The 12151-nt window shown below is 45.9% G+C and overlaps 1 protein-coding gene across 4 annotated transcripts in view; it reads right to left on the bottom strand.

Moving 5' to 3' along the window:
* The window catches only part of OSBP2 (oxysterol binding protein 2), a 159192-nt gene that overhangs the window by 118952 nt on the left and 28089 nt on the right, over positions 1–12151 (bottom strand). For all 4 annotated transcript variants that reach the window (XM_033098269.1, XM_033098270.1, XM_033098271.1 and 1 more), the window contains one exon: positions 9987–10195. In XM_033098269.1, coding sequence (XP_032954160.1) covers positions 9987–10195 — 209 coding nt within the window. The remainder of the gene's footprint in view (positions 1–9986; positions 10196–12151) is intronic.

The raw sequence follows: 12151 nt of genomic DNA, 5'->3' as shown, positions 1-12151 counted from the left end.
GCAAGAGGTTCAGCATGCACACTGGCCTGGTGGCAAGACAGTGTGCCAATGAGGAGAGGGGAAGCGAACAGGTCTGGAGGGCAGGGGAGAGCCAAAGAAGTCAAAACTGCATTTTATTTTCAAATTAATATACAGTACATTTTACCTTTTAATAGTTCTGTGCATTTTACCACATGTATGGATTCATGACATACCTCCTCAATCAGGATATAAAGTCCCATCGTCCCCCAAACACTTCCTCATACCATCACTTTGTACCGCAACCTGCCTCCACCCCTCACCCCTGGCAACCACTGATCTGTTCTTCATCTCTATAGCTTTTGCCTTTTCCAGAATGTCATATAAAGGGACTCATACAACTGTTTTAAGAACGGTTTATTTAGGTGTACAGTGCAGTGGTCAAGCATCTATACCGTTCATGAAATGTTCTCCCTAATAAGACATGTGCCCATCTGACACCCTTCAAAATTTTTACAACTTTATTGATTATATTCCCCAAACTGTCTTTTATATCCCTGTGGCAATACTGTGGTTACCAATTTGTGCTTTCTAATCCCCTCCCTTCCTCCCTCATCCCCAACTCCCTCCCATTTAGCAACCAGCAGTTTTTTCTCTATATCTGAGACTGTTTCTGTTTACTTTGCTCATTTATTGAGTTCTTTAGATTCCACATCATATAAGTGAGAGAGACTGAATAATATTGTATGTCAACTATAATTTTATATATATATATATGTATATGTATATATATATATATATAGGCATGGGATAAGGAGTACAGCATAGGGAATAGAGTCAATGGAATTGTAATAGATATATACGATGTCAGAGGGGCAATAGATTGTGGGAGAGGGGTTATCACTTTGTGAGGGGTGTAAACGTCTAACTATTGCATTGTTTTGTACACCTGAAACGAATATTTTAAAAAAGAATGGCTTCTTTCACTTAGCATAATGCCTTTGAGATTCATCCAATTGTTCATTCATTGCTATTGTTGAATAGTACTCCATTGTATACTCCATTGTATGGTTTACCAGGGTTTGTTCAGGAGACCCAGGAGAGAGCAGACAGAAAGAGTTCCAGGACAAGCTCTTAGCTAAGGCTTGTTCAACATTTCCCACTGAAGGACATTGGGGTAGTTTCCAATACTTTGCTCTTCAAAATAATGCTGTTATGAACATCTGTTTACAGGTTTTTGTGTGAATGTAAATTTCCACTTCTCTGGGATAAATGTGCAGGGGTGTAATTGCTGGGTCATGTGGTAATTGCACATTTAGTTTTGTAAGAAACTGCCAGAGTGGCTGTACCATTTTATATTTCCACCAGCAACATATGACAGATCCTCACCTGCATTAAATACTATCACTATTTTTTATTTTATCTGTTCTAATATATGTGGAGTAATATCTCATACGGTTCTTAATTTGCATTTCTCTAATAACTAATGATAATGAACACTTTTTCATGTACTTATCTATCACCTGTATCTTCTCTTCCATGAAATATCTGTTCATTTTTTTTGCATATCTTTTTTTTAAATATGATTTTTTTAAACTTTCATTTTATTCATTGGTCCTGGTGTGTTTCCAGGACCAATCAGCTCCAAGTCAAGTAGTTGCTTCAACGTAGTTGTGGAGGGCGCAGCTCACAGTGACCCATGCAGGGATCGAACCGGCAACCTTGCTGTTAACAGCACCGTGCTCTAACCAACTGAGCTAACTGGCCACCCCTTTTTTGCATATTTTATAGATTGTTTGTCTTTTGAGAATTCTTTATATATTCTAGATACTAGTCCTTTGTCAAACAAGTGGTTTGCAAATATTTTCTTTTAACATATAGATGTCCAATTGTTCCAACATTACTTGTTGAAAAGACCATCCTTTTTCAGCTTAATTGCTTTTGCACCTTTGTCAAAATCCAAATGACCATATTTGTCATTGCGTCCATTTCTGGACTCTATTCTGTTCTATTAATCTATGTGTCTTGTCTTTTTGCCACTACAATACTGTTTTGTTTTTTTGAAAACTTTCTTTTTTTCTGTTTTTAAAGATTTTTTTTTGGGGGGGGGGTAGGGGACAGGACTTTATTGGGCAACAGTGTGTACTTCCAGTACTTTTCCTAATCAAGTTGTTGTCCTTTCAATCTTAGTTGTGGAGGGTGCAGCTCAGCTCCAGGTCCAGTTGCCTGTTGACCAGAAACCTTGTGGTTGAGCCTGCACTCCAACCAACTGAGCCATCCGGGAGCTCAGAGGCAGCTCAGCTCAAGGTGCTGTGTTCAATCTTAGTTACAGGAGGCGGAGCCCACCATCCCTTGCGGAAGTCGAGGAATCGAAATGGCAACCTTGTGGTTGAAAGCCCACCCTCCAACCAACTGAGCCATCTGGTCACTCAGGAGCTGAGCGGCAGCTCAATTGACTTCATTCTAGTTGCGGAGGGTGCAGCTCGCTGGCCCATGTGGGAATCAGAGCGCGTGCTTTAACCAACTGAGCCACCCATCCGCCCACACCATACTGTTTTCATGATAGTTTCTTTATAGTCTTAAAACTGAGTAATTACTCCAACTTTATTCCTTTTTCAAAATTGCTTCAGCCATTCTAGTTCATTTGTCTTTCAGTATAAATTTATAACAAGTTTTCTATATTAAAAAATGTCTTGATGGGATTTTTATTGGAATTGCATTAACTATTGATCAATTTGAGGAGAACTGATATCTTTACTCTGTTGAATCTTATGATCCATGAGCATCGTACGCGTCTCCAGCTATTCAGGTCTTTTCTTTCATTGGCATTTTATAGTTTTCAGTATAAAAATATTATATATGTTTTGTGATATTTATACCTAAGTATTTCAAGGGGGGCATTGTATATATATATAATATATAATATATATATATTATATATTATGTATTATATATTATATATTATATATATATTTGTTATTTTTTGGTTTTCAATTACTCACTACTAATACATAGAAATATCATTGACTTTTGTGTACTGATCTTATATCCTGTGACCTTGCTAAACTCACTTATTCTAAGAGTATTTTTGTAGATTTCTTAGGCTCTTCTACACAGCCATCATCACTTGCAAATAGGGGTAGTTTTGTTTATTCCTTGTCATATGAATGCCTTTGATTGCTTTTTCTTGCTTTATTAGTTTATACTGGCTAGGACTTCCAGTATGAGGATGAATATGAGTTGTGAGAATGAACATCCTTGACTTGTTACTGATCTTAGGGAGAATACATTCAGTCTTTCACCAGTAAGCATGATGTCGGTTTTTTGAAGATGCTCTTAACCAGGTGGAAGAATTCCTTCGGGTAGAGGAGTTCCCAGTTTGCTAAGAGTTTTCACCATAAATGATATTAAATTTTTTCAAATGCCTTTTTCTGCATCAATTGATATTATCATGTAGTTTTTCTTATTTAGACCATTAATATGGTGATTCCATTGATTGATTTCCAAATATTGAACCAACTTTAAACTCCTAGCATGAACCCCACTTGATAATGGTACATTATTCTATTTATAAGCTGTATTCAAATTGCTAATTTTTTGTTGAGGATTTCTTCACCTGTGTTCATGAGAGATATTGGTCTGAAGTTTTATTTTCTTGGGCTACCTTTGTCTGGTTTGGTAACAGGGCAATGTTGTCCTCATAAAATGAGCTGGGAAGTGTTCCCTCCCTTTCTATTTTCTGGAAGAGATTATGTGGAAAGGATTTTGTTCCTTTTTCAAATGTTTGGTGGAATTCACCAATGTAATCACGTGGGCCTGAGATTTCTTTTTTGGAAGGTTTTAAACTATGAAGGCAACTTCTTTAATAATTCTCGGATTATTCAGGTTATATATTTGATATTGGGTGCATTTTAGAGTTTATGACTTTTGAGCAATTAATTTACTTTATCTAAGTTGTCAAATTTGTGGGTAGAATTGGTTGTAGTATTCCTTTATCCTTTTCTGACTATGGATCTGTATTGTTAATTGCTTCTTTCATTCCTGATGTTGGTAATTTGATATTTTCATTTTAGCAGACAACTGACCTAGTTGGATTCAAGCCATAAGTTCTGACCAGCATTCTTTGGGTGATGGTTTCACTGTCAGTTCTGTGCTCAAAGGTTTTGCAGTGCTATTCTCTCCCTTATGTGTGCCAGCCAGTGGCCACTGAGACCTGGGTGTCCATGTAGCTTTTAGTTCAGCTCTCAAAGTCTTTAATATGCTGTTTGGGATCTGATTCACGCACATGCAGCTTGCGTGCAAATCCAGGAGTTCATAAACAACTTTATAGGTCACTTTCCCAAGGTCTTCTCTCTCTGTGATACCGTGGTATTTTCCAGTTCCCTAAGGGCTTCCTTTTTCAGTCCTCTGGCCTGAGATTTGTGCTTTATTTATCCATCTCTGCTATCTACTTCCCATCACGGCATCCATATCTGGGACCAAGTGGTGGGAAGAAAGAGAAACATGCAACAGGAATTAGCTTACCCTCTTGGGACCACAGATTTTCCTATTGGAGAGGAGGGGTCCTCAGGATTTTAGGTATTTGCAGGGCCCCTGCTGCCACTGTCACTGCCAGGAGACCCTCCTGCTCCTTGAGCCTTAACTAGAGGGCTTGTCCTGGAACTCTTTCTGTCTGCTCACTTCTGGGTCTCCGGAGTCCAGGCTGAAAAATAATGGAAGGGAAAAAAATTGTTCTGAGGAGTGAGGGGGAGGCAAGGTCCTTTGCTGCAGTGGTGGGAGGCTGTGGTGAGGATATGTAGAGGAGAAAGGACTTCGAGAACCACCGGGAGATGGAAGAGGAAGCTGGCAGGGACCCACACCAGGGCGCAGGCCCTGACAGAGGCCCAGCAGAAGTCCTGGGTTTCAGTGGCTGCTGCTCTGAACAGCTGAAAAGGGGGGGGGCCTCAGAACTTGGCTGTGTGGCATGTGTACCTTGGCCCTTACCTGAAGGCAGAAAGTGCAGAACTGAAGGGTCATCACCAGAAGGTCAACAGCCTCACTGCCGCCAACCGAGCAGCCACCGTGCTCCATCACCATGCTGAGCAGTTTGTCACAGAATTTAATTTATTCCTGTTGACAACTCTAAGAGGTCTTTCTCACTAGCCATACTTTAGAGTGAAGAAACTGAGGCACAGAGTGGTCAAGTGACTTTGCCAAAGCGACCCAGCTAATAAGTGACTCAACCAGGATACAAGCCCAGGACTGTCTGGTTCCGGTGCTGCCCCACGGTTAGGTAGAGGACATGTGGGTGTGATGGAAGCTAGACAACCAGGCGAGGGAGGAAGACCCTCCCCAGGAGGGACTGAGCGACAAACATGGGGCCAGGCAAAGCGAGGAAGGATAAGAAAGAAGGCAGCTACTGAAAAGCCAGAGAGGTCTAGAAAGGAACTGGGAGGGCAGCTGCTGGGGTGGCCAGAAAAGTCAGCGTCTGACTTTCAGATTACCAAGCCAGAGCCCCAGGGTGTAGAGGTTGGCTGTGTGGGGGAAGCTGACAGGGCCTGGTGAGGTCAGGCTGTCCCCGGGGGCCAGTGTTTCATGTCAAGGCACAACTGAAGATGCACGGGAGTGCCGACCAGGGGACAAGGCCTAGGGTTTAAGGACAAGCTCCATGGCCAAGGGCCCCGGTGGACCTGGAAGGCAAGACAGGTGGGGAGCAATCCCAGCAGGGGCACCAAGATTCCAAGATTTGGATGAATGAGTGGCATGGGGAGGCAAATGGTGGAGGTGGGCACAGCCCTGGGCCTTGGTCCCTGGGCCTTGGTCCCTTGTCCCTCGGGGGGGTAGGGCTGCCTAGATGAAAGCTCATTCTCCCGATTACATTCTTTCCCCCCCGAATGTGCCACATTCAGATGAGCCCACATGGATCTTCAAAAGACAGGTGAGTGAGCAAAACGCCTACGGAAGCCAGCCCTACCAGGCCCAGCATGCCCTCAGAAGGGCCTCAGTCCAGCCACCAGATGGCAGCTGCAGACACCAGACAAAGCTTTCCAAAGGCAAAGCCCACACACACTTCAGAAGCCACTTCAATAGTAAATCATCCAGTCCTGACCCTTCAGAACAACAGAAAAGTCCACACCCTTCCTTACATGGATTTCTCTAATAACACAACGAAAGGGCTTGAAAATCCACAAATAAGAAAGAATTGTCTTAAAAGGCTGCTTGGTCCTGTTGTGAGCCCAGCAGGAGTCCTTGAGTAGAAGCAGGTCATTTTTCTGTGTGGGGGCTGCTGCCACTGACCCACGGTGGTCCGGCCTCCTGAGACAGGCAGGAGGCTTCCGTGCTCTGGACACCGAGCCTGTCCAGCCCTTCCATCCACCAGGAGCTCTGTGCCCCTGGCCAGATGGAGGCCCAGGTGGTACCCAGGCCGCCCCCTCAGCCTTGAGGGAGGAAGCAAGGAGGCTGCCCGCACCAGGCTGGTCTTGAACCTCCTCTGGTGACTGCCAGGCTGAGGGACACTGCAGCTCGAATGCAAGTGATGCCCTGGGCCATAGAAAACCCCGACAGGCCCTGAACACAACTGGCCCTTGGTCTCAGCCGTTCCCACTGCCTGGACAATCTTACTTCTTCCTTCCTCACTTCCTCGCCATATTTCAGACTCCTCTGTCCCTCCAAGCCCAGCTCAGGTCTCACCTCCTACAGCAGCCTTCCGACATCCTTCTCCTCCCCGCACCCACCCCAGTGGTGACAGCTTCCTACCTTACACTATGCTAATTCACCTGTGAGCCACTCTCACCTCTGTGGGAGCTGCCACGCCTCATTCATGAAGTTTGAGTTGAATGAATAGCATTCACTCCCTCTGAAAGGCTAATGTACAAGAACACATATAGCGCAGAGGTCTCTTGGGGTCACTTTTTTATGTAACAAAAATTCTTGGGGCTTGGAAATAGGTGTTCCTCCCTTCTGCCCATTTAGGCAACTGGCAAGTTGAGGTGACAAATACAAAAACTGGAAAAATCTCAAAAGGCCAAATTTCAGGTGCCTGAGGGGACAGTCACTACAGAAGGCAGCAGAGGAGGATGCGTGCAGCTGAGAGGTGGGCGCCAGGAGTGCTACCGGGTCCTGGGCTCCGGGAGGGCCCAGAGGTGGGCAGGGCTGGCAGAGGGAGGGCCAATGTCCCAGCACACAGACTCCTGACTGATACAGACACTCCTTTGGGAGTTGCTCACATGCCCCATCCCCAGGATGACCATGGCCCATCTCTCTGCACCCACTAGTGGTGTGTCCCCGACAGGAGAGGAGGGGGTCGCCTTCCCAGAGGCACAGCCCCCTGGGGCTGCTGCACCACATTTCGGGGAAATACGTGCTGCTGCAGGTAGTTCATCCCAAGACAGTGAAAGCATTTTTTTCCCTTCGCCTTTCAAACACCCTGAGTGCTTTAGCTCCTGAGCCACCAGCTGCGGTGATTTATGAGCGCCGGGGCACACTCCCCGACAGCCATGCCGGGATGAATGAAATGGGTTGCACCCACAGCGCTACACTCTATCCACGTATTGTCACGCAATCCTCATAGCGGCCGAGCCAGAAATGGGAAAGCTGGAGCTCAGAAATGTTCACTGGTTTGACCAAGACCCAGAGTAGGACTGAAGCTTAGGGAGAAGCCTGACCAACCATTCCTTGTACAGATGAAGAGACTGGGGACCCGAGAGAGATATGGCAACTTGCCAAGGGTCAGATATGACCCTTGGGCCAGCAACCACAGAACATTCTATCAAATTTGGAAAGCAAACAGCTAAAGAAATTTCACCCAGCGGCAAGAAACCCCTCCCACTGGCCATCCCAGGAAAACGGTTCCAGAATGATGAATCCAATTAATGCTACCTGCTACATTCTTTTCAGGAAGTTCCTAGAAAACGAAGCGATTTGTTATTTATTGTACTCAGGAGAAGCTAGAAAGAGGAAGCCAGTTCTTCCACGAGCATCAGGGCTCCCACGCTTAGCCAATGAGGTTGCCGGGGGCCCAGCCCTGCACAGTGGCTTTCCATAGGCACCCAAACTGAGACCACAGGTCCTGCTGGGGGATCTCAGCACCGTCCACAGCTGATATGGCCCCAAACCCCTCCTTCACCAGGAAATGGAGTGGTACCCTGGGGACCCCTTGACAAGTTCAGCATCGCTGCTGACACACCAGAGCCACATGAGCACAGACCCCAAGAAAAGAAGTCACCGCCAGGGGGAGAGGAGGACCCATGCTTGGGTGAGACTAAAAGAGAAGGTCCAATTGATACTCACAGACCTTCAATGTGCATTGAGAAACCATGCGAGGGGAGACTCCAAGGCAGGGAGACTGGGCACGGAGCATGGTAACCCACATCACTAGCCCCTCTCGTCCTGCTTTTTGCTAGACCTCCTTCCACCGGGCTCGCTGTCTCCCCAGCTAGCCTGTGAGATAATCCTGGAGAGCAGGGGCTGTGACTCGTTCTCACTTGGAGTCCTGCCTTCCTAAAAAAACACACAGGTCTATGGAAACACACACCGTTTCGCCTGTAACTCCAGAAGGATCGCAGTTTCCTAATCCTCACTCTGTGTGTGTGTGCGGACTCAGTTTTCACCCATCAGAAACATCTGCTATGGCTCTGGGTGGGCAAGCCTGGGGAAGGCGGCATCTGACAGACTGCTACCGGCATCTAATGGTATAACCCTGTGGAAGGCAGGTGACAATCTCTCATAATTACAAATGCACACCCCCACTGACCCAGCAACCCCACTTCCTGGAAGATACACTTCATTCATACTTGTACACACATGAAGGTTATTCATTGCAGAACAGCAAAATAAACAACCTAAGTGAGCATCAGCAGAGTATAGGTTAAATAAACTGTGGTACATCCATACAACGAAATACTGCAGTGTTGTAAAAACAACGAGGAAGCTTTTTATGCACTGATAGAGAAGGAAAGATTCTAAGACATATGGCTAGTGGAAAAAAATCAAGGTGAGGACTAGATTTATTTTAAAATAAGTATCTATTTAAATACATATGTAAAGACACAAAACACTGGTAGTTCTGGTTGCCTCTGTGGGGGAGAGCAGGGTGGGCAGCTGGGGACAGAGTCAAGGACAGAATTCACTCCATCTGTTTTTGAAACTATTGGTTTATAAATCGTATAAAGATATTATATATTACAACAACATGGATGGAACTTGAGATTATTATGCTAAGCGAAATAAGTCAGACAAAGTCGAGAACCCTATGATTTCACTGATATGTGGGATATAAAACTGAAAGCAACAAAGGAACAAGACAAACAAATGATGAAACAAAAACTTATAGGCACAGACAATAGTTTAGTGGTTATCAGAGGGTAAGTGAGGAGGGAGGTGATAGATGAGGGGGAAAAGGGACCAAGTAAATGGTGATGGAAGGGGAATAGACTCTGGGTGGTGACCACACAATGTGAGACACAGATGATGTAATACAGAATTGTACACCTAAAACCCATGTAACTTTACTAACCATTATCACTGCAATAAACTTTAATTAAAAAAAATAAAAATGTACCAAAGTAAAACCGAAAACGTCTTGCTCAGGATATCGGAGCTTGCCTCCCACCTTGGCAAAGGCAGCAGCAGCTCTAGCTAAATGGTTTTCAATCTCCATAACGGGCGCAGGAAAAAGTCTGGCCTGAGGCGTAGGTTCACAATCCTTGGACTCCCATCCCCAGCTGCTGCTTGTGGAACGGACCCACTGCAGCATCTGGAGGGTCTGCTCAAGTCCAGGAACCAGACTCTTCCAAAGAAAGGGGCACACAGGCCCGCCAACCACAAACATTTCCATCTCAAGAACTGGCCACCATCTTGACCACGTAAGCATCTCACTGCTGAGGACACACGGAGCTGAGTGGGAAGGGCAAACACAAACCTCAACCTTCCAGGACTGGTCTGGACTAGCCTGGGTCTCCTGGTCACCACCGCCCCCAAATGCGTTCAACTCCCACTCTTTCCGGACCCACGACACTGCACGTACACCCACGGTGCCAAGCACTCGCTACCTGAATGGCTGTTCATCATGCGGACAGCCTTGGCCTTGGCCAGCTCCAGGGCGGTGATCCACTGCTGCCGCTCCACCTCCGAGCTGGCCTTGAGGTGGTAGGTCCTTGCCCCACTGGTCAGTATGATACCGCAAGAATCCTCCGTGTCAAAGTGCGTGGTGGACAGGTTGATGGTGCCACGGCAGGTGTGGGCCATTTCACCCTGAGTTCTGTAGGATGCAAGAGAAGGTATGGGTTGAGGCTCCCAAACTCAATAGCTCCAGACTGAAGAAAGCCTCAGGGAAACTCCTCCGAATCTCAGACCCGTGCAGCTGGGAGAGGCCCTGGAGTCAGAGCTGGAGATGATGCCTCTAGGGATTGACTGGTAGGGGCTTGGTGGAGAAGCACTCAGTGGGGAGAGTGGCAGAAGGAGGAGGGCCTGCATCAGTGCCACATGTAGGGCATGCCTGCTGGTGTCAGAGCCCTTGCCGACACCAAGAAATGGAAAATGGTGACTGCCCGGGGTTCTGCTAGGCAGCTCAGACCTCTAACTCCATCCCAGACCCTTTCCACTAAGTCTCAGGACCACAGAGATGGAGCAGGGTGGGAACCTGCCACTAACACTGGTATTAGACACACAGAACCCCAAGGGGTGGACGTGGAGGCACCCCCTGCCAGGAGTGACCTGGGAACCAAGATCCACAGAGCAACAATGCCACCATTCTCCTCTGGTCCTACAACGAATGAGATGAAGGCAATGGTTGGGCTATCACATGCCACCTCATGACAAGGGACACCCTTTGCTGGTTCCAAGATTATGGAGCCAATGGTACCCAAGTAAAGGAAAGCAGAGGTGACTAAAGTGTGGGCCACTTCCAACTGTGACCAGTGTCTGCAAACTGAGATCCAATTATCATGACTGCTTAAGTCACTCTCCCATAGACACTCGAAAGAAATTCAGAACGCCAGGACACACCGAATCTCTTTCCACAGAGGGTGTGGGAAAAGGAAGAGCAAGGGGGCCCCCGGGTACCACTCCATTTCCCGGTAAAGGAGGGTTTGGGGGCCATATCAGCATGTAACACTGCCAGTGGCTGGGGCCCATTTGGCAATTCTGCTGCCCGTTAATGCTCATTTATTTTCCCTAGCTGTCATCATCTGTCATTTTCTTCATTCTCCTACCAGTTCTAAAGTCAAATGACTTGACACTCAATAAGGCATTCATCTTTCATTAGAGCAGCTGCTGCCTTCCGATTCCCGACTGCTTTGGTTACATTCCTTAGAGAAGATGATGTGGTATATACCTGAAGAAAGGTCCAACTCTTAGGCGCCGACATCTTCCACTGGAAGGAAACGCAGTCTAATTTACAAAACTAGCAAAGCTGGGCGTACCCGTTGGAAGCCTGCTGTTTTACATTTAAGGACATTTCAGGCTAGATTGTTCAGGTGTTAAATAGCATCAAAACTAAAAATGACACTATGGCTTAGCTCAAAAAGAAGAGGGGGGTGACATTCTAGGCAGAGGGAAAAGCCGAGGCAAAGACTCGGAGGCAAGGAGGAGTTTATAGCTTTCAAAGAATAGAAAAAAGGGGCTGGCGCACTGAGAACAAGAAAGTGGACGAGAAAAAAATGAAGCCAGAAAATCAAGCAGGGATCAAATGTAGTACCTTGCAAGCCACATAAGGATGTAGACTTTTATCCCAAAACTGAAACACTGGTCCTCCTGGGCCTCAAGTCAGGAAAGAAGCAGAGGAGATCAAGAGTTCCACAAGTTCCTATGGAAAATGGAGAATAAAAGTGCCTCGTGCAAGGTGGGAGATGGAAGCCAGGCCAGTGCGTGAAATCGGAGCTGGGCTGGAAGTTATTCAGTGGCTACTGTATTGGCTTACAACCCGTTATTTTCATCAAAATAAATACCTATGAGTCCATACTGATATAAGAAAATAACTGAAGGAATACATAAATGGGGAAAAGGGACAGATCTTCCTTAATAAGATTAGATGGAATTGTGGAACTAGAAAATCACTAAATGCAATGTGAGATCTTGGATTGGATTATAAAGTAGAAAAAAAGACATTGGTGGAAAAACTTGTAAAATACAAATAAAGTTTGAAGTTTAGTTTCTAGTATTAGAATAATGTTAATTTCCTGGTGTCGATAATTATACTTTGATAAGATGCCAACCT

This window comes from Rhinolophus ferrumequinum, chromosome 25, assembly GCF_004115265.2.
Source record: "Rhinolophus ferrumequinum isolate MPI-CBG mRhiFer1 chromosome 25, mRhiFer1_v1.p, whole genome shotgun sequence".
Lineage (NCBI taxonomy): Eukaryota > Metazoa > Chordata > Mammalia > Chiroptera > Rhinolophidae > Rhinolophus > Rhinolophus ferrumequinum.
Note: the sequence above shows the minus strand (reverse complement) of the source record. Positions and strands in the feature narration are given on the sequence as shown.